Source organism: Chiloscyllium plagiosum, chromosome 10, assembly GCF_004010195.1.
Source record: "Chiloscyllium plagiosum isolate BGI_BamShark_2017 chromosome 10, ASM401019v2, whole genome shotgun sequence".
Lineage (NCBI taxonomy): Eukaryota > Metazoa > Chordata > Chondrichthyes > Orectolobiformes > Hemiscylliidae > Chiloscyllium > Chiloscyllium plagiosum.
This window is the reverse complement of record NC_057719.1, coordinates 1,619,761-1,643,415: the sequence shown is the minus strand read 5'-3', so window position 1 is coordinate 1,643,415 and position 23,655 is coordinate 1,619,761. Positions and strand designations below refer to the sequence as shown.

Below are 23,655 nucleotides of genomic sequence, written 5' to 3'. Positions count from 1 at the left end.
TCTACCCAGTGCTCCTGAACATATGGAAAACACAAAAATGTTGACATGCATGCTATGGTATTAAACTGGAAAAAGTGCAGAAGAAACTTACAAGGATGTTGCCTGGACTCAATGGTCTGAGTTATAGGGAGAGGTTGGACAAGCTAGACTTTTTTCTTTATAGAGTGTAGGAGACTGAGGGGGGACCTTATAAAGGTGTATAAGATCATGAGAGACATGGATAGGGTGAATGCACTCAGTCTTTTTCCCAGGGTTGGGGAATCGAGGACTAGAGAGCATCAGTTTAAGGTTAGAGGGGAAAGAACAAAAGGGAACCTGAGGGGCAACTTTTTTTTTTACACAGAGGGTGGTACGCATATGGAATGAGCTGCCAGCAGAACTGGTTGAGGTTGGTACATTAACAACATTTAAAAGACATTTCAACAAATATATGGATAGGAAAGGACTAGAAGGATATGGGGTTAGCATGGATAGGCATTTTGGTCGGCATGGACCAGTTTGGATTAAAGGGCCTGTCTCTGTGCTATAGGACTGTATGACTTTATGACGTGCAATTTCCAACTGCACTGTTGATGCCAAGCAAATTTAGGGCAATCCCCGTAAATGAGAGATTTCTACCCTGGCAGCATGGTGCTTTTCCACTCAGCTTCTGGAGATCAGCCACAAGGTCCTTAAAGTGAGCAGTGCTGAGTCCACAGGAAATCTGGAATCTCCCTGACACAGCTTCTAACATTTACAATTGAACCAAATGGCCTGTTTCTGCACTGTAGGGATTCTATGATGTTATGAAAAAGGGGCCTGATTGACGGAAGTGGTTTATACTAAATTTCAGTCCATGCAGATTTGCTAAAACTATTTAGTCCATACAACTGCTTTGGCTACAAAACTAACTCCTTCTGTGTGATTCTTTAGACATTTCAGCGCTGTTCAAATCATATGAGATATCATGACTGAGCACCTTACTGATGCATCAGACAAGCAGCTGGAACACTGTTAATAGTTTTGTGCTCCTTATCGAAGGAAAGATATACTGGTTTTACAGGCAGGAGACAGTGAGGTCTGCAGATGCTGGAGATCAGAGTTGAGAATTTGTTGCTGGAAAAGCACAGCAGGTCAGGCAGCATCAGAGGAGCAGGAAAATCAACGTTTCGGGTTTACAAGCAGTCCAGAGAAGGTGCAGCAGGCTGATACTGGGATGGAGGGATTGTTGCTTTGGGGGAGGCTGAGCAGGTCGGGCCTGTACTCAAAGGAATTTAAAAGGGGATCTTATTAAAATAAACAAAATTTTTTGAGGACTTAACAAGGTAGACGAGGAAAGGCCGTTTCCAGTTGTGGGAAGTCTAGGACCAGAGGGCATAATCTCAGAGTGAGGGGTGCCATATTTAAGACAGTGATGAGGAGGATGTTCTCCTCTCAAACAGTAGTTAATCTGCGGAATTTCTTTTTATCAGAGCGCTGTCAAAACTATTCAAGGGAGGGGCAGGCAGAATTTTATCAAGTAAAGGGTTGAGAATGGATTTAGGATTATCAGATCATCCATGAGCTCATTGAATGGCAGAATGGATTTGATGGGCTCAATGGAGCTGCTCTATGGTCAGGAAGACTGCACGTGTGATCAGACTTCAGGTGTTAGAGGCTGTGCACTTGCATAAGCCCACTGGAATATAGAACAATCTCTTAGCAGGTCTCTGCTCTTCCCTCCCTGCCACTTCTTCATCCCAGAATCAAAGCCAACTCCATTTCTGAACAGCATAGGCTATATAATAAAATGCCCATTCACACTGAGGACAAATTTAGTGTCCACAATCTCAGATCACCACAGCTAAAAAAGGCTGTGGCAGAGAGCTGGCACAAAGACAGCCAGAGTGAACAGGAGACTTAATTTGAAATATCACCGTTAGGAGGTGAATAACCAAAGTCCAAGGACAACAATTTCTCCCAACTCCCATGCTCCTTTGGATATGTTGGGAAGGGATGAGAGGTAAACATGCACTGCATCAGTCAATCCAATCAGCAATTCCAGCAAGGTGGTGGTGGGGGGGCGTGGGGAGGAGTGGGTTGAAGACTGTTGTGTTCAGTTGGCGGAAGGAGCGAATGCAGAGTCCCAAGATCTTGACAAAAATATTTTTCAAAAATTGCTGTTTCCGAACTTTCCATCAAAATTCCTTGATTCGGGTTTTTAACGGAGTATTTAGATTTCTTTTTCTTGCCACTTGAATATAGTTTATGGAATTTTTGAAAACAGTCTGTGATCAAGAGAACAATGCAAAGTCAGTACCAAGTACAGAGTGCAGCTCCCACAATGCACCCCAGCCTAACCTTTCATGCAGTCATTGCTATTCCCTGCAAAAGCTACCCTGTAGGATGGAAGACTGCCAGTTTGGTGAGCTATTCAGGTTGAGAGGAGGCAGCAAACTGTGGAAATATCAGCCTGTGAAACTGAGGTGTGTTTCAACTTGCCAGGCCTAGAGGCAATTTATAAAACTTATTAATTACCAAGGCATCTTTCCCCTTGTACTTGCTTCTTGAAAAGGAAGGAATCTTACTGGTATTCTGCCAGTATTTGAGGTGACAGAGGTTTTCTTAAATAAAACAGTGCCCAGCCCACCACCTTTGCACGCACCCCTGATCTGTCTTCCACATTACAAAGGGCAGGCTATGCATCAGGCAGCCTGCCCACCTTTGTGCCTTTTGAGGCCCTCACTTAGCTAACTGATTGCCTCAAGTGCCTCCACCACTATAAAAAGTGGTGAGGAAAGCTGTGGGGGGGGGATGTTGGGAGCAGCACAGCAGCTTTCACTGCGTGGGTCATGTTCAGAATACCTCCTCTACGTGGTCCATCAAGAGCATATCCTTACCTCCAAACCATCACCACTACCAAAAGACCTTGTAAGGGTGGTATAGGCCTCATTCCTCACTCCCCCAACTCAGCTTCTAAATCCAACAATACACAACTACTCTTCTGTCCCTTGCTGGTAAACAGTCTGAAAAAAGCCCCTCAGCCCATTGTGTCCATGCCAGTCAAAAACCAACTACCTAAATTTTCTAATTCCATTTTTCAGCACTTGGCCTATAGCCTTGCATACCTTGGCACTGCAAGTGTACATCTAAACCGCTGTTAAATGTTAGGAGGGTTCCTGCCTATACCACCCTTACAAGCAGTGAGTTCCATTTTCCCACCAGCCTCTAGGTGAAAAAGCTTTGCTCACATCTCATTTAAATCATTCACCCCTATCTTAAATCTATGGCCCCTCCACCAAGAGAAATCTTTTATACCCATCTATCCTGTGCCACTCATAATTTTATAAACTCAATCATGTCCCCTCAGTCTCCTCTGCTCCAAGGAAAACAACCCAGACTATTCCATCTCTCTCCCCTGCTGGGGTCCTCCAAACAGGCCTGAACAAAATCCTGACTTATAACAAAGTCTAGGATCTATCACTTAATTATCTTCGGGGACTCTCTTTTCCAAAGAAAGGAGTTCTAGTTTTTTTCAATCTTTCCTGAGAGTTATACCCATCCAACAGCATTCTTGTATTTTGTTTTGCCAGTAGCTCTATACCCTTTTTATAATCTGGATACCAGAAATCACAGAATTCCAGGTGTGGTTTACCAAAGGTTCATTTAATTTTAGAGTTTGCAGAAAGAAAGTTGTTATTGATTTTTGGACAGGGATGAAGGTGAAGATGTGGGTGAAAGTATAGGTAGGTACGAGGGTATAAGCAAAGAAGTGGACAAGGTACCTGCCCCACATAGTCCAGACGGCCGCCGGCCAGTATGCATCCAGTCCCGCTTCATCCTTTGCAATAAACGGAGTGCTGTCATAGAAACCTCATGGTTCTTATCTCCAAACTCGAGCATATGGGCAAACCTCGGGATGTATAAACATGGATCTGTGGGGAAAGGAAGAAACATTATAATGAGGAGGGAAAGAACAGAAATCAAAGTGTGGCAGAGACAGTCAGAATCATCTCCAACCAAAGGCTCTTCTGGAAGACTGCTGCAAGGTGGAGTTTTCATAATCAAGTCTCCAAGGACACCTGGTTTCTGACCACCTATTGTCAGATCTCTTGGCACATTCACACCTCATTTCTGTTGCTGTACAATGTATACAATTAAATTTTTAAATCCCAAAGTGCTCTGAGAAACCCAAGGTCATGAAAGGTGCTACAGAAATTGAAGGTCATTCTCTCTTGTATCCTGGCTGCATAAACCTCCAGATATTAAATCTGCATAACCATTCTCTGCTCATAGTTCCTTGTACCAGAACAATATTTGCTTAGTCTCAAATGATATCCGACAGGACTGACAGATTTCTCTACATCTCTTTGCCTCACCAGTCTATTGCCGACTGAATTCCAACATTGAATCAAGCAGCTTTAGATCACAACCTCTTCCCAGGATAAACATAAGGAACTGCAAATTCTGGAAATCTGAAACAAAACCAGGAAGTGCTGGAGAAACACAACACATCTAGCAGCATTTGTGGAGCAAAAAAAGTCTTTTCCATTTGTTTCATGTCCTTTCCTGATCTTTCCTCTCATTTGATTTGATTTATTTTGACTGTCACATATACCGAGATACAGTGAAAAATATTGTATTGCATACTAGGAGACAATGGGGATTGCATATTAACCAGACAAATCATACCTACTAAAGTATATCAGGATAATGGGAAATGAATGCAGAATATATAGTGTTACAGTTATAGAGAAGGTGCAGAAAAGGATCAATTCTAATACATGAGAGGTCCATTCATTGGTCTGATAACAATGGGGAAGAAGCTGTTCTAGAACATGTTGGTACATATTTTCAAACTTATGTATACTCTGCACAACAGAAGAGTCTGGAAGAAAGTATAACTGGGGTGGGAGGGGTCTTTGATGATGTTGGTTGCTGTCCCAAGGCAGCAGGAAGGGTAGCTGGGATCAATGGAAGGAAGGCTGGTTTTTGTAATGGAGTAGGCTGCATTCATAACTCTCTGTAATTTCTTGTGGTCTTGGGCAGAGGAGTTGTCATACCAAACTGTGATGCATCCAGATAGGATACTTTCTAAAGTGCATGTATAAAAATAGTTAAGAGTACCGACAGCACAGTGGCTCAGTGGTTAGTACTGCTGCCTCACAGCACCAGGGCCCAGGTTCAATTCCAGCCTTGGGCGGCTGTCTGTGTGCAATTTGCACATTCTCCCAGTGTCTGTGTGGGTTTCCTCCCACAGTCCAAAGATGTGCCGGTGAGGTGAATTGGCCATGCTAAATTCCCCATAGTATTAGGGGCATTAGTCAGGGGGGAATGGGTCTGGGTGGGTTACTCTTCGGAGGGTTGGTGTGGACTTGTTAGGCCGAAGGGCCTGTTTCCACACTGTAGGAAAACTAATCTAATCTATTGTGAAAGAAAGAGTCATTTCTTTGTTTTCTTTACATTCAGATGTCTATTATCCAACCTTTCACACCTCATCTGGACAAAACTTTTGATTTTTTTATATGCTCTATTATCACTCCCGGTGGCCGTGATTCATCAGATCTTTTGTTATTTAATCTCTATTCCTTCCACCAATCACAGGCTTTCCCTTTTGTTCTTCCTTACCCCCACCCTCTCACTTGCTCAAAATCTAATACAATTCTAACTCTTCCCAGTTCTGATTAATTGCCACATATTTGAAAAGTTAACTCAATTTATTTCTTCATGGAGTTTCTCCAGTGTTTGCTGTTTGGCTGGGTTAATGTGCAACATCCACTGCTAGGTGAAATAATAACCACAGGTGCAGAAACACAACATTGCAATTCTGACAATTACTTTCATTCAATCTTGCTTCAAAGTAAAAGCTTCCAACAGAACAGTACACATTCGCCTTGCTTACAGCATGCATAAGGAATCTGTAGGGGGAAATCACAACACTGGCTTATCCAAGTCTGTTTGCATTCCCCAGTGTTAAAGATTGGCAAACCCAATTTCTCTAAATTCCATGTTCTTGTCACCTGATGTGAAAATTTGAAGAATTCAATACAGAAATTGTTTTCCTTTTGATTGTGTGATTTGTCATTTCATCAGTAAAATAAGCAACAGGTTTCAATCAGGAGAAATTCTATGTTTGTGTGTATTTTTCTCACTGAAACTGCTTTGCAAGTGCATCTGCAATGTATAGATGGATCACAGTGGTCAATTTTAATACCAACACACTATCTCCATTTCTGTTTTTATTTCTTCTGCATCCTTCTCAATATGACTGCAGCTTTTGTCCAGGCCAAAGCAGTCCACTTGATTGACACCACATCCACTCCCTCCACCATCGACATTCAGTAGCAGCATTGTGTACTATTTACAGATGCACTGCAGAAACTCAACAAAGATCCTTAGACAGCACCTTCCAAACCCACGACCTCTTCCATTTGGAAGGACAAAGGCAACAGATACATAGGAACATCATAAATTGCATGCTCCCTGCCAAGCCACTCACTACTGTGACTTGGAAATATATCACCATTCCTTCAGCGTCACTGGATCAAAATCCTGGAATTCTCTCCCTAACAGCATTGTGGGTCTACCCATAGCAAGCACATGGACTGCAGTGGTTCAAGAAGGCATTTTTGCTACCACGTTCTCACGGACAATGGGTACAGGCAATAAATGCTGGCCCAGCCAGTGATGACCACATCAGACAGTGAAAAAAAAAACTTCTTCCAATATCTCTCAGTGCCAGGGACCCAGGTTCGATTCCAGTCTCGAGTGACTGACTGTGTGGAATTTGCACATTCTCCCTACATCTGCATGGAATTCCTCTGAGTGCTCCGGTTTCCTCCCATACTCCAAAGATGTGCAGGTCAGGTGAAATGGCTATGCTAAACTGCCCATATTGTTCAGGGATGTGTAGTTTAGGTGCATTAGTCAGGGGAAATATACAGTAATAGGGTAGGGGAATAGGTCTGGGTGGGATACTCTTCGGAGGGTTGGTGTGGACTTGTTGGGCCAAATGATCTGTTTCCACACTGCAGTAATTCTATGAGAATAGCTCTCCACTATCGTCCAGCTGGTGTGATTTCTCTCATCAGGTTCCAGTCTTATTTATCCAGAAATCACATGACACCACCTGACGAGCAGTGTCATAGAGTCATAGAGATGTACAGCATGGAAACAGTCCCTTCAGTCCAACCCAGCCATGCCGACCAGATATCCCAACCCAATCTAGTCCCACCTGCCAGCACCCGGCCCATATTCCTCCAAACCCTTCCTATTCATATACCCATCCGAATGCCTTTTAAATGTTGCAATTGTATCAGCCTCCACCACTTCCTCTGGCTGCTCATTCCATACACGTACCACCCTCTGCGTGAAAAAGTTGCCCCGTAGGTCTCTTTTATATCTTTCCCCTATCACCCTAAACCTCTGCCCTCTAGTTATGGATTCCCCCACCCCAGGGAAAAACTGTGTCTATTTATCCTATCCATGCCCCTCATAATTTTGTAAACCTCTATAGGGTCACCCCTCAGCCTCCGACGCTCCAGGGGAAACAGCCCCAGCCTGTTCAGCCTCTCCCTACAGCTCAAATCCTCCAACCTTGGCAACGTCCTTGTAAATCTTTTTTGAACCCTTTCAAGTTTTGCAACATCTTACCGATAGGAAGGAGACCAGAATTGCACTCAATACTCCAACAGTGGCCTAACCAATGACCTGTACAGCTGCAACATGACCTCCCAACCCCTGTACTCAGTAATCCGACTGATAAAGGAAAGCATACCAAACACCTTCTTCACTATCCTATCTACCTGTGACTCACTTTCAAGGAGCTATGAACCTGCACTCCAAGGTCTCTTTGTTCAGCAACACTCCCTAGGACCTTAGCTTGTGATTTGAAACAAACCATTGGACTATAGCCTGATGTTGTGTGACTTCTGACTTTGTCCATCCCAGTCCAACACCGATACCTCCACATCTAATTTATCCTACACTGTACTCCTGACACTGAACTAGGTAAAAACAATGACTGCAGATGCTGGAAACCAGAGTCTAGATTAGAATGGTGCTGGAAAAGCACAGCAGTTCAGGCAGCATCCGTGGAGCAGTAAAATCGACGTTTCGGACAAAAGCCCTTCGTCAGGAATCCTGAACGTCAACAGAAGGCTACCACCCACTTCTAGTGTGTATGTGAGTCACTGCTATGTCATTGTTATGAGCTCACTGGATCATTCCTAATTCATTGCCACTTAGCTCATCACCATGTTCACCCGACTGCCTGCATCTCTTGGTCACGTTGCTCAATACTCCTCTCCTGTCCCCTCACTGCCTCACTTGTGCCGAGCAGTAAGCAGTGGGAAAGCAGGGCTACAAGCAGGAAGGGGTAAGGATCAGGAGTGAGTGGCAGCAAGTGAAGCAGCCAGGTCAAATCGTAATCCCAATGTGAAAATTGCAATTCTTTAACCATAATACAAAGCTGTCAAAGTGGGATCGCACACCATATAATATTCTGCACATTAAAGAAATCTTGGCAGAACACATATCATTGGTGACTTATTTCCATATAAGGTTGTGATAGTCAAATCACTGAATATGTTAATGAAATATAGATGCTAGAAGCAGGAGAAAGTGAGGACTGCAGGTGCTGGAGATCAGAGTCGAGAGTGTAATGCTGGAAAAGCACAGCAGGTCAGGCAGCATCCGAGGAGGCGAATCGACATTTCGGGCAAAAGCCCTTCATCAAGCTGTATGGGGAGGAAGCAGGAGTTCGGCATTGAAATAGAGAATCAGCCACGATCATACCAAATGCCACAGCAGGTTTTGCAATAAATGCCAAAATTCCATTTGCCCTCTTTATTACCTGCATACTAATTTTCTGCAATTCATGCACAAAGACACTCAGATCTGTCCAAAGCACTCTCAAGTTTTTTATTTCGATAATAAGTTACCTTTTTATTACTTCAACTAAAATGGAAAACCTCAATTATCAACGTTAAACTTTGGCCCATTCACATAACCTAACCATATCCATTTGTGAGTTGAAATTAAGAAACAAATTTATCTCCAATCTATTATAGTGTCATCTGCAGAGCTGGCTATAGTACTTTCTAGCCCTGAATCCAAATCATAAACATAGACTGTCAATAGTTGGGGCACCCAGGGGTACTCTACTAGTTCCATCTTGCCAATCAGAGAAAGACCCATTTATCTTGTCTAGATGATCTTTACGGGGAGTGGTACAGTGATGCTGAGAACCATGGGCTAAAGCTGTGAGGTCATGGGCTTGAATCCCAGCATAAATATGAAATTTGAAATCAATTAAAAAAAACTGAAATTAAAACAATCTAGTCTAAAAGACAAGAAAGATAAGGTATACAGTACATGCATTTGGAAAGACAGATTTGATTCTGAATAATCAGCATGGCTTTGAGGTGGGAGATCATGCCTCACAAATTTGTTAGAGTTCTTTGTGACCAAGAAGGTTGATGAGGGTAGGGCAGTTGATGTAGTCTATATGGATTTCAGTAAGGCCTTTGATAAGGTTCCACATCATAGGCTGCACTGAAGGTTAGAATGCATGGAATCCAGGGGGGATTAGCAAATTGGATACACAATTGGCTTGATGGTAGGAAGCAGAGGGTAATAGTAGAAGGATGCTTGTCGAACTGGAGGCCTGTGACTATGGAGTGCCTCAGGGGTCGGTGCTGGGCCCATTACTGTTTGTTATCTACATCAGTGATTTGGATGAGAATGTACCCCAAGGCATGATTAGTAACTTGCAGAGGACAGTAAAATAGGCAGTATCATGGAGAGTGAGGAATGTTATCAAAAATTGCAGCAGGACTTTGATCCTCTGGGGAAGTGGGTCAAGAAATGGCAAATGGAGTTTAATATAGATAAGTGAGGGGTCTTGCATTTTGTAAAGTCAAATCAAAGTAGGTGTTTCATGGTGAATGGTAGGGCCTTAAGGAGTGTGGTAGAACAGAGGGATCTTGGAGTTCAGGTGCACGGTTCTCTGAAAGTGGAGTCACAGGTAGACAGGGCAGTGAGGAAGGCCTTTGGCACACTGGCCTTCATCAGTCAGGGGACTGAGTATAGAAGTTGGGAAGTTATGTTGCAGTTATACAGGACATTGGCTTATGCCCGAAACGTCGATTCTCCTGTTCCCTGGATGCTGCCTGACCTGCTGCGCTTTTCCAGCAACACATTTTCAGCTCTGATCTCAAGCATCTGCAGACCTCACTTTCTTCTCCTTGCTATAGGAAGGATGCTATTAAACTGGAAAGAGTGCAGAAGAAATTTACAGGGAGGTTACCGGGAATCAATGACCTGAGTTATAGGGAGAGGTTGGACAAGCCCTAGGACTTTTTTCTTTTGAGTGTAGGAGACTGAGGGGGTACCCCATAGAGATATATAAGACATGAGAGGCATGGATAGAGTGAATGCACTCAGTCTCTTTCCCAGGGTTGGGGAATCGAGGACTAGAGGGCACCAGTTTAAGGTTAGAGGGGAAATAATTAAAGGGAACCTGAGGGGCAATTATATTATACAGGATAGTACGCACATGGAATGAGTTGCCAGCAGAAGTGATTGAGGCGGATATCTTAATAACATTTAAAAGGCATTTGGACAAATGCATGGATAGGAAAAGACTAGAAGGATATGGGCCAAGTGCAGGGAAATGGGGTTAGTGTGGACGGACATTTTGGTCAGCATGTATCAGTTTGGGCCAAAGGGCCTGTCTCCGTGTGTAGGACTCTATGACTCTAAGTCTACTTTTCCATTCGATCATGGCAGATATGTTTCCAGATCGCATTCTCCTGTCTTCACTCCATAATCCTTGATCCCCTTACCAATCAAGGTCCTATTTCTATCTTAAGTACACTCAATGACTTGGCCTCCACAGCCCTCTGCAGCAACGAGTGCCACAGACTCCCATCCTCTGGCTGAAGAAATTCATCCTCATCTCAGTTCAAAAGGGTCATATATTTACTGTTGAGCTGTGCCCTTAAGTCCTAGTCTCTACTACTAATCTTCTCCACATCCACTCTGTCCAGGCCTCTCAGTATTCTGAAAGTTTCAGACAGATCCCCCCTCAACCTTCTAAAATCCATCAAGTACAGACCCAGAGTCCTCAACCACTGCTTATATGACAAGCCCTTCACCACTGGGATTATTCTTGTAACCTTCCTCTGGATACCCTCCAAGACCAGCACATCCATCCTTAGATACGGGACCCAAAACTGCTCACAACATTCCAACTGTGGTCTGACCAGAGCATTATACAGCCTCAGCAGTACATCTCTGCTCTTGCATTCTAGACCTCTTGAAATGAATGCTAACGTTGCATTTGTCCTCATAACTGCCAACTAAACCTCCAAGTTTTCAGGCAATATAAAGATAGGTAGAGGGACATGTAGCATTCAAGAGACAGGGAGACTGCAGAAGCATTTGGACAGGTTAGGAGAGTGGGCAAAGAAGTGACAGATGGAGTACAATGTGGGAAAGTGTAAGGAACTTTGGTAGGAAGAATAGAAGCATGGACTATTTTCTAAATGGGGAGAAAATTCAGAATTCTGAAGTGCAAAGGGACTTGGGAGTTGGATCCCCTCACGATAAACTTGCAGGTTGAGTCAGTAGTTAGGAAAGCAAATGCAATGATGGTGTTGATTTTGAGAGGACTTGAATATTAAAACAGGAATGTACATCTGAGGCTCTATAAGGCTCTGGTCAGGCCACATTTAGAGTATTATGTGCAGTTTTGAGGCCCATATCTCAGGAAGGATATACTGGCCTTGGAGCGTGTTCAGAGGAGGTTCACGAGAATGGTCCCAGGAATGAAAAGCTTAACATATGAGGAACGTTTGAGGACACTAGGTTTATACTCTATGGAGTTTAGAAGGATGGGGGAGGGGGGGGGGGGGAGCGATCGAATTGAAACATACAGAATACTGAAAGGTCTGGGTAGAGTAGGTGTTGGAAAGATGTTTCCATTGGCAGGAAAGACTAGGACCCAAGGGCACAGCCTTAGGGTAAAGGGAACATCTTTTACAAAGGAGAGAAGGAGAAACTTCTTCAGCCAAAGAGTGGTGAATCTATGGAGTTCATTGCAACCGAAGGCTATGGAGGCCAGGTCATTGAGTATATTTAAGACTGAGATAGTTAGGTTCGTAACTATCAAGGGGATCAAGGGTTATGGGGAGAAATTGGGAGAATGGGGTTGAGAAATGTATCAAGCCGTGATTGAATGGTGGAACAGACTCAATGGGCAGAATGGCCTCATTTCTGCTTATATGTGTTATTTTTTAGATTACATTACAGTGTGTAAACAGGCCCTTGGGCCCAACAAGTCCACACCGACCCGCTGAAGCGCAACCCACCCATACCCCTACATTTACCCCTTACCTAACACTACAGGCAATTTAGCATGGCCAATTCACCTAACTTGCACATCTTTGGACCGTGGGAGGAAACCGGAGCACCCAGAAGAAACCCGCGGAGACACGGGGAGAACGTGCAAACTCCACACAGTCAGTCGCCTGAGGCGGGAATTGAACCCGGGTCTCTGGCGCTGTAAGGCAACAGTGCTAACCACTGTGCCACCGTGCCACCCACGGTCTTATGTGAATTTTGAGAATCATGAACTAGGACTGCAAATTCCCTTGTCCTTCAGATTTCCAAAGTCTTTCTCCATTTAGAAAATAGCTTATGCCTCTCTTCTTCCTACTAAAATGTATAATCTCACACTTTCTCACAATGTATTCCATCTACCACTTCTTTACCCATTCTCCTAGCCTGTCTAAGTCCTTCTGCAGCTCCTCCAATGTCCTCAACACTACCTGACCCTCCACTTATCTGCAAACTTAACAACAATGCTCTCAGTTCCTTTGTCCAGATTGTTACTGTATAACATAAATAGTTGTGGTCCCAACATGGACCCCTATGGAACTCCACTAGTCACTGGCTGCCATCCTGAAAAAAATCCCTTTATCTGCCAATCAGCCAATCCTCCATTCATCCCAATACCTTGCTCCTAACAGCAGAGTATGATTGAAAGGTTTAAACATGTTGTGAAGAAGACGTAAGAAATAGGAACAGGAGTACATTATTCAGCCCTTCAAGGCCTCTGTGCTATCCAACAGAATCGTGGCTGATCCAACGTTTCTCACAGGCACATACTTGTGTCTTCACTACAACACTTGCCTCCCCTACTGATGAAGAACGTATCTCAGCCTTAACTATACATAAGGAAAAGGAGGCTGCACACAAATAAAGATATGTCAAGTGACCACATATAATGTGGAAAAATGTGAACTTGTTCACTTTGGCAGGAAGAATTAAAAACAAACAGCATTACTGAAACAGAGAATGCCTGTGGAAATCCAAAATGCAGAGGGATTTTGGTGTAAAAAGTTAGGATGTAGGTCCAGCACATAATGAAGGCAGCTCTGGGATCCTACCCTTTATTACAGGAGTAATTGAACATGAAAGTAAGTTTGTTATGCTTCATTCACAGGGCATTGGAGACAGCATATCTCAAATACCTGAACTGTGTGCAGTTTCACTCTCCTTATTTACAGAACGATGAAAATGCATTGGAGATGGTTCAAAGGAGGTTTACTGGATCAATACCTGAAATGAGTGGGTTCTCTTAGGACAGACGGAGCTTGCTTACACTGAATTTCAGAAGAGTGAGAGTTGACTTGATTGAACTGTATAACTTCCTGAATGGTGCTAACAAAGTGAACGGGGAATAATGTTTCCTCTTGTGGATTGGTTCAGAACTAGAGGGCACAGTTGGGGCTTGCCTTTTCAGGACAGAAATAGGTGTCTTTTTTTTCCTCTCAGAAGGATGAAAGAATTTGGAACTTTCTGCTTCACAATGTGGCAGGATCACTAATTATTTTTAAGGCAGAGGTGGATAGATTCTCGTTATGGAAAGGAATAAAAGATTATCAAAATAGATTTGGAATTCAAAATACAAGTAGATCACCAATGTCTTACTGAATGATGGAGCAGACTGAATTCTATTGCATATGACAATGTGTTGGAAACTATTTTACTGAAAACAGCCCCAATATAGTAATGGAAATGAGATTATAAGAACAATTTTCACACCAGCTGTTTACTATACCAAACTGTTTCTGGGGCAGAAATAATTTCATTGGGGATTAGCTGGAGATTAGCTGGAGATGAAAGCAAGAGATTGCAAACTCATACTTTTGTGAGAGATAGCGGGAAAGCACGAGCTATTGTATATCAATTTCAGACCTAATATTCCTCCTAATATTGTTAAATCAATACGGCATCATTTGCACTCAACTGTCAAAATAAGCACAGAAACGTGTTACATTTGATCAGCTATTTTCATGACCCTGCAATGCAGATTCTGAGCTGTGTGCTGGATTCTAAGCAGTATCTCTCACACACACACTGTCGCAATAGTAGAGCTTACATCAAACTGCACATTAACAAGACAGCTAAATGATAAACACCCAGTAAATAGTGGCAGTGGTAGTTGCAACATGAATAATTATGCAGTAAGTGCAGCTTCTGAAATGGGACTGAAAATTCAAATGAGTCAACAAGCAGCAAAACACTTAAGAGCAAAGCATGTTCTGGTGAAAGGTCATTGACATGAAAACTTAATTGTGTTTCTCTCTCCATAGACATTGCCAGAGCTGGTGAGTATTTCCAGCATTTCCTATCTTGATAACATTTTAAATATTAAATACCCATCTCTCACATTATTTCTCCCCAACCTTCAAATTTTGGCTGATGCTTCTTCCTCATGGTCCAATCCCTAGCCCTGTACTTGAAGTCATTAAACCCCCGTCGAGAGTGTGGTGCTGAAAAAGCACAGCCGGTCAGGTAGCATCCAAGGAGCAGGAGAATTAACTTTTCAATCATAAGCTGTTCATCAGGAAGTGTCATTAAACTCCTGCTAAGTTCTACTGACATCAGGCTATATGTCATTTAGATAGTCATTCTTTCTAACTATACCCAAACAGCAACAGCCAACAGGCTCTGTTGGACTATGAGAACCATCAAAGCTAATAACATCCTAAATCCGCCCTCACCTGACAAACGTACATGCCAACTTACTAATATACATCAACAAACTGACAATTGAAGATACTGACCTGGTGGAATAATCTCCAGACGCAGAGACTTAGGTAATGGACCCAAGAGATGGCAGATGGTGGAATCTGAATTATAATCTGTACTTAAGAGTTTAATGATGACCACAAAACCATTGTGAATTGTCAGGAAAAAAGAAACTGCTGCCTTTACCTTGTCTGACCTACATGTGACTCCTGAGCCACAGCAATGTTGACTCTGGGCAATCAGGGAAAGGTGATAAATGCTGGCCTGGCCAGGGATGCACTTTAAAACAGCTGGATTCCCAGGTTGGTATAGTTCAGCACTGCATCAGGGAATACAATGGAGCTGAACCATCTGAGAAGATTGAACTAAAACAAAAATCAAAATCAGTAAGGTGAACAAAATGGTCAACAACTGGTGAAAGGTCATGACTTTGATAGCAGCTTTAAATTGTTGGGTAATATTCAGAGGACGTTGTTTTATCAAGGCTGGTGAAATTAACTAGCTTCTGCAAGTTTTCAGTGGAAAGCACCATGGGTAAGCCCCCAGAGGTGACCTTACTGAAACATTCAAGATTCTTAGGGGACTTGACAGGGTAGACAAGGACAGATTGTTTCCCTCAACAAAAAAGAAAGAACTGCAGATACTGGAAATCCAAAACAAAAACATAAATTGCTGAAACAAACTCAGGAGGTTTGGCAGCATCTGTGGAGAGTGAATATTTAAGATCCATTGACACTTCTTCAGCATGTCTCCCTTGCGGGAGAGTATAACACCAGTGGGCATAATCTGAGGAGGAATTTCTTCCCTCAGGGGGAGGGATTCTGTGGTATTCTTTCCCACAGGGAGTAATTGAGACTGGGTAATTAAGTATTTCAAGGCTGAGATGGACAGATCTGTGATCAGTAAGGGCATCAAGGGTTAGGTGGAAAATACAAGGAAATGGAGCTGAGGGCGTGGGAAATCATGTCTCACAAACTAGATTGAGTTTTTTGATGAAGTAACAAAGAGGATTGATGAGGGCAGAGCAGTAGATGTGATCTATATGGACTTCAGTAAGGCGTTCAACAAGATTCCCCATGGGAGACTGATTAGCAAGGTTAGATCTCACAGAATACAGGGAGAACTAGCCATTTGGATACAAAACTGGCTCAAAGGTAGAAGACAGAGGGTGGTGATGGAGGCTTTTTTTTTGAGAGGGTTACCTCAGATTACAACAGGATCTGGACCAGATGGGCCAATGGGCTGAGAAGTGGCAGATGGAGTTTAATTCAGATAAATGCGAGGTGCTGCATTTTGGGAAATCAAATCTTAGCAGGACTTATACACTTAATGGTAAGGTCCTCGGGAGTGTTGCTGAACAAATAGACCTTGGAATGCAGGTTCATAGCTCCTTGAAAGTGGAGTCGCAGGTAGATAGGAAAGTGAAGGCGGCATTTGGTATGCTTTCTTTTATTTTTCAGAGTATTGAGTACAGGAGTTGGGAGGTCATGTTGCGACTGTACAGGACATTGGTTAGGCCACTGTTGGAATATTGCGTGCAATTCTGGTCTCCTTCCTATCGGTAAGATATTGTGAAACTTGAAAGGGTTCAGGAAAGACTTACAAGGACATTGCCAGGGTTGGAGGATTTGAGCTATAGGTAGAGGCTGAACAGCTGGGCTGATTTCCCTGGAGCGCAGAGGCTGAGGAGTGACCTTATAGAGGTTTACAAAATTATGAGGGGCATGGATAGGGTAAATAGACAAAATCTTTTCCCTGGGGTGGGGGAATCCAGAACTAGAGGGCATAGGTTTAGGGTGAGAGGGGAAAGATATAGAAGGGACCTAAGGGGCAACTTTTTCCACACAGAGGGTGGTACTTGTATGGAATGAGCTGCCAGAGGAAGTGGTGGAGGCTGGTAGAATTGCAACATTTAAAAGGCATTTGGATGGGTACATGAATACGAAGGATTTGGAGGCATATGGGCCGGGTGCTGACAGGTGGGACTAGATTGGGTTGGGATATCTGGTCGGCATGGACAGGTTGGATTGAAGGGTCTGTTTCCATGCTGTGCATCTCTGTGATTCTATGACTCTATGAAATGCGAGGTGCTGCATTTTGGAAAAGCAAGTCAGAGCAGGACTTATACACTTGGTCATGGTGAACAAAGAGACATTGGAGTTCTGATTCATTGTTCCTTGAAAGAAGATTCGCAGGTAAATAGGATAGTGAAGGTAGTGTTTGGTACGCTTTCTTGATTGGTCAGAGCATTGATTAGAGGAGTTGGGAGGTCATGTTGCAGCTGTAAAGCACATTGGTCTGGCCACTTTTGGAATATTGCTTGCAATTCTGGTCTCCTTCCTATCAGAAGAATGTTGTGAAACATGAGAGGGCTCAGAAAATATCTACAAGCATGTTGCCAGGGTTGGAGGGTTTGAGCTATACGGAGAAGCTGAATAGGCTGGGGTGTTTTCCCTGGAGCGTCGGAGGCTGAGGGGTGACCTTATCGAGTTTATAAAATCATGAGGAGCATGGATAGGATAAATAGACAAGGCCTTTTTCCTGGGATGGGGGAGTCCAGAACTAGGGGGCATAGGTTTAGGGTGAGAGGGGAAAGGTATAAAAGAGACCTAAGGGGCAATGTTTTCATACAGAGGGTGGTGCATGTATGGAATGAGCTGTTAGAGGAAGTGGTGGCGGCTAGTATGATTGCAACATTTAAAAGTCATCTGGATGGGTATATGAATAGGAAGGGTTTAGAGGGATATAGGAAGGGTTGAGAGGCCAAGTGCTGGCAAAAGAGACTAGATTAAGTTAGGTAATCTGGTCGGCATGGACGAGTTGGACCAAAGGGTCTGTTTCCATGCTGTATATCACTAAAAATCTATGATTCTGTGATTATCTGATCAGCCAACTCACTGAATGGAAAAGCAGATTTGATGAGCTGAATGGCCTATATCTGCTTCTTGGTCTTGACCCTGCCAGCTCACACTTTGGTATCATGGTACAAGTGGCAGAAAGGCTTCAGTGCACGCAGAGATATCTGACTGCAGTCAGGTGGTAACAGGAAAGCTTCAATAGGGATTAGGCTATCTCGTTGATTAAAATACACAGTGGTAACATTCTTAGCTTAGATTCATTCCAGAGCTTGAACACGTAATGCGAGTTGACACTGAAGTGCAGTAATGAGGAACTGTCGCCTTTTGGAGGCAGTGTTAATGCTGAGCATCGCTCGACTATTAAGGAAAGTGTGAAAAGATTGAACAGCAGCAATTAAAGAGCAGCAGGATGTTTCCTGAAGTCCTGACCAACTTCTCTCAACCAAAAACACTTCAAAAATAATCCCTTGGCAATGAAGCTATAGGCACATTCTGAGAACGATAAGGAGACATATAAATTCAAGTTCTTTCTTCCATCTGTGTTTTATTATGGAAAAACACAAGAACCACAAAGCTAGTTCCAAACACCAGTATACGTGCCAGAGTCTTATTAACAATAGCTCTTTTGTCCAAGATACCAGTGAGGTCTGGAGCAAACTGAGCATCAGTGAACACGTTATTGCTAGGTAAGTGCTGTTTGATAGCATTGTCGAAGTCAACATTCATCCTTTCCAGTGGTGAGGTGAGAGTGACAGCCCTTGACATCAAGACTGCATTGAATGTGGCATCAAAGAGCCCTGGCAAAACTAGAATTAATGGGTGCCAGGGGGAAAACTCTCTAGTGGTTGAAGTCATACCTGACACATCGGGAGATGGTTGTGGTTGTTGGAGGTCAATCATCTCAGCTCCAGGACATCTCAGCAGGAGTCCCTCAGGGTAGTGTTCTAGGCCCAACCATCTTCAGCTGCTTCATCAATGACTTTCCCTCCATCGTAAGGTCAGAAGTGTGTTTGCTGATGACTGCACAGTGTTCAGCACCATTCGCGACTCCTCAGACACTGAAGGATTATCTGTCCAAATACTGCAAGACCTTGACAATATCCAGGTTTGGGACTGAAAAGTGGCAAGTAATGTTTTCATCATCTAAATGTCACCATTGACCATCCTCATGTTCAAATGCAACAAGATCTAGACAATAAAAACCAAAAGAATCGATCGAATATAATCGGATGCTGTAAATCAGGAGCAAAAACTGAAGCTGCTGGAAAAGCTCAGCAGGTCTGTGGCAGCATCTGTAAAGAGAAATAAGAGTTAATGTTTTGGGTCCCGTGACCCTTTGTTTTGAGGAACCCGAAACGTTAACTAAGATTTCTTTTCACAGGTCCTGCCAGACATACTGAGCTTTTCAAATAACTTCTGTTTTTGGTCAATTTTTATTTTTGAACATCGCATCTATGTGGGAGGTCCAGGACAAATTGCTGGTGATCGTCATTCCTGGGAACTTGATGCTGTTGACCCTTTTCCCTTCAGCTTCATTGATGTAGGTGGAGGTGTGTCCCCTCCTTTCTTCCTGCAATCGACCATCAGTTCTTTAATTTTGCTAACATCGAGGAGAGAGATGGTTATCATCTCACCATGACACCAAGCACCCCATCTCCTTCCTGTATTCTGATACATCATTGTTTGATATCCGGCCTATCACAGTGGTGTCATCAGCTGTCATTCGGAATATGGTTACACAGTTCTGGGCGTAGGAGGAGAATAGTATGGGTCCGAGTACACATTCTTGTAGGATGCCAGTGTTGAGGATTATTGTGGAGGAGGTGCAGTTGTCTTTATTCATTGATTGTGGGCTGGGGATCAGGAAGCTGAGGATCCAGTTGCAGAGGGTGGAGTCAAGACCTAGATCTCAGAGTGTTGAGATCAGTCTGGACGGGATCATAGTGTTTAAGGCGAAACTGTAGTTGAAAAGCAGGAGCCTGACGCAGGTATCTTCATAATCCAGATGTCGCAGGGATGAGTGCAGGGCTAGGGAAATGGTGTCCACTGTGGACCTGTTTTATCAGATCGCGGCTGGCTGGGAGGCTAGAGTTGATGTGGGCTCCTGACTCCCCAAAGTCTGTCCACCATCAACAAGACACAAGTCAGGAGTGTGATAGAATCCTCCCCACTTGCCTGGATGGGGGCAGCTCCAACAACATTCAAGGAGCTTGACACCATCCAGGCCAAAGCAGCTGCTTGATTGGTACCACATCCACAAACATCAACTCCTTCCACCACCGACACTCAGTAGCAGCAGCGTGCACTATCGAGAAGGTTCACTTCAGAAATTCACCAAAGATCTTCCGACAGCACCTTCCAAACCCATGACCACTTCCATCTAGAAGGACAAAGGCAGCAGATAAATGGGAACACCATCTCCTGCAAGTTCCCCTTCAAGCCACTCACCATCCTGACTTGGATATATCTCCATTCCTTCACTGTCACTGGGTCAGAATCCTGGAATTCCCTCCCTCAGGGCATTGTGGGTCAACCCACAGCAGGTGGACTGCAGCGGTTCAAGAAGGCAGCTAACCCCCGCCTTTTCAAGGGGCAACTCAGGACGGGCAATAAATGCTGGCCCAGCTAGCAATGCCCACATTACAAAACAGAATAAAAATAACATTTTATTGATAATTAAAAATTGACTGATGGAGTTGGTAATGAGCTAGATTTTTCTTGTAGATAGATATACCTGGGAAATGTTCCACTTTATCAGTTAGACAATGTTTTTAGTTGTAGCTGGACCGGAACATCTTGGCTAGGGGTGTGGCCTGTTTCTTTCACCATTTCTCGGCATCATGCAACGTAAGTCAAATAGTGTAAAGACTGGACAAAAAAAACCCAAAGAACTACAAATGCTGGAAATCTGAAACAAAAACAGAAATGGCTGGAAAATCTCAGCGGGTCTGGCAACATCTGTGGAGAGGAAGGGTCACTAGAAATGTTAACTCTGCTTTCTCTCCACAGATGTTGCCAGACCTGCTGAGATTTTCCAGCCACTTCTATTTTTGTTCCAGATTTCCAGCATCTGCTGTTCTTTGGGGTTTTTTGTCCAGTTTTTACACTGTTAGACTCATGTCGCATAATACCAAAAAATGACAAAAGAATGTGGATTGTGGGGAGAACAGTTCTGAAGATGGATCACTGGAAATATTAACGCTGTTTTCTCTCCACAAATGCTGCCAGACCTGAGTGTTTTCAGCAATTCCTTAGGATTTTTGGGTCTAAAGTTTGGTATCTGTGTTTGCAGGGTCTCCATGAGGAGACTAGGATGGAATATCCACTCAATGCTTCTGGCTGGGGGTGGTTGAAAATGCTCCAGCCCTAGGATTTGCACTGACATTCCAAGACCTCCATCATTGAGGATGGGGATGTATGTGTAGCCTTCTCCTTCCCTGAATTTCCGGTCTTCCATCACTAATGGAAAGACTATAGAGATTCAATTTCATCCTCAGTCTAGCTCAGTCTACACTGCTATACTAGTTAGCATGTACTGTGGCTTCATGAGAATTGACAATGCAATTGCTTGTTGGTCTGATGCTGCTCTTGGCAAACCCTCCTGCATTCTTCATTGAACCAAGTTTGCAAGCTTGGCTTGATGATGATAAAGTGGGAGATTTGCCAAGCTGTGAAGTTACTGATTGTATTTGAATACAATTCTGCTGCTGCTAATAGCCCAGAGCGCCTTACGCATATCCAGTCTTGAACTGCTAGGTCTGTCAAAATCTATCCCATTAGGACAGTGTGGTAGTATCTCACCACAAAATTATGATCGGCAATACATGCTGGCCTTGCATTCCCAAAATGATAAATTTTCTTTACAACCTTAGGGCATCCGAAAGCTCTTTTCTATGAAGGCTTCAAATTTAATTTTTTTTTTTGAGTACTTGAATTTCTCTCAACCACAGATCCAGATACACCTGTGGATAAGGATAGCAGATTCTCTTTTCCTGAAGAACAGTAATGAACTAGGTGGGGTTTTGCAACAATCTGGTAGCTTCACGGTGCCATTCCTGACACTAGTTCTTTGTTCCAGATTTATTAATTCCTTGTATTTAAATTCCAGGTGCTGCCATGATGGAATTCGAACTCCTGTCTCTGTCAATTTTCTGTGGGTGTCTGGACAATGAATGCACTGTCAGTATCACTCTGCTACTCTTTTCAAATAAATCCTAGGATATGGTTGTTGGAGTTCCTCAGAGTCATTTCCTGGACCCAACCTTCTTCAGTTGCTTCATTAATGATCTCCCCTCCTATACAAGGTGAGAGGTGACAACTTCACAATGTTCAGCATCATTCACAAATTCGAGGTCCTGAAGCAGTCCATGCTCGTACATCCTAAAATGTGGACAATATTCAGACTTAGGTTGAAACTGGCAATTAACACGCACCCTGTAGAAGTGCAAAGTGATGACCATCTCAAATGAGACATAATCTAACCATCGCTTCTTGATGGTGGTATTACCATCACAGAATCTTCCATGATTAACATTCTGGGGATTACCACTGACCAGAAACTGAACTGAATCAGCTATATAAATACTCTGGCATCAAGAGGTACTCAGAAGCTAGAAATTCTGTGGCAAAAAAGACACACCCTATCTCCCCTGTCCACCATCTACAAGACATAGATTAGTGCTGTGATGAACTACTCTCCACTTGCCTGGATGAGTGCTGCTCCTGTGCTCAAGATGTTCAATACCATTCAGGACAAAACAGTCGGCTTAACCTCTATTCATCACCTTGAACACTGACTCCCCTTGAGTTTCAGCACACCCTGGCAGCAATGTTTACTATCCATTAGCCTGGGAAAGCTATTAAAAACAACTAAGAGGGGATCCAAGATGGCGGCGACCCAGCAAGTCTGAGTCTACAGTGCTCCTCCCAAGACTTGGGCAAAGTGGGCCACCCACCCCCACCACACTCACCAAATCATTTAAAATAGCTGTTCAATTTAATTAGTTGCTTAGTATTAAATTTAAACAATCTAATCTTTAGTAAAAATGACTAAAGGGAAGGGAGCCCGCAGCTCTTAACAAGCAGGAACCCCTCCTCCACCCTCTCGAGCTGCAGTAGAGGCGTCCACAGCCGCCCCGGGGGACTTACCTACAGTGGCAAGCCTTGTGGAGATGATCTCCAAACTGGATGCGAAGAGCGACGCTTTCATTGAAGAATCCCAAAGTCGATGGGACTCACTCTCGGCCGCGTTGCAAAAGCACGACCGAGACATTAAAGAAATTGAGCGCCGAGTCAGAGGGGCGGAGCTAAAGGCCGCGACGTCCGAAACCACAGCGCAATCGGCCGTTAGAGAATCATATTGATGACCTCGATAATCGAGGTCGTCGAAAAAATATTTGTTTGCTGGGCCTTCCCGAACGGGAAGAGGAAGGCCAGCTTACAGTGTTTCTCGAGCAGTGGCTGCCACAGCTTTTAAATCTGGAGGCTGGATCAGGCCAGGTAAGAGTGGAATGTGCCTACCGGATTGCAATACGCGGGCCTGGCTCGAACCAGCGCCCCCGCCCAGTCCTGTTCCGGCTGCAGAGCTATAGGGAGAGGCAGATACTCCTAGAAGCTTCTAGAAATCTTGGAAAAGATTCCCAAGCCATGATCTATAAAGGATCCAAGATCATGTTATTCCAGGACTTTTCCCCAGCTCTGGTCCGAAAGAGGAAGGCATTCGACGAGGCGAAGAAGC

The 23,655-nt window shown here is 43.7% G+C and overlaps 1 protein-coding gene across 2 annotated transcripts in view; it reads right to left on the bottom strand.

Annotated features, from left to right (window-relative positions):
• brf1b (BRF1 RNA polymerase III transcription initiation factor subunit b) overlaps nt 1–23,655 on the bottom strand; it is a 466,828-nt gene that overhangs the window by 183,941 nt on the left and 259,232 nt on the right. For both annotated transcript variants that reach the window (XM_043696898.1, XM_043696899.1), the window contains one exon: nt 3,744–3,893. In XM_043696898.1, the coding sequence (XP_043552833.1) occupies nt 3,744–3,893 (150 nt within the window). The remainder of the gene's footprint in view (nt 1–3,743; nt 3,894–23,655) is intronic.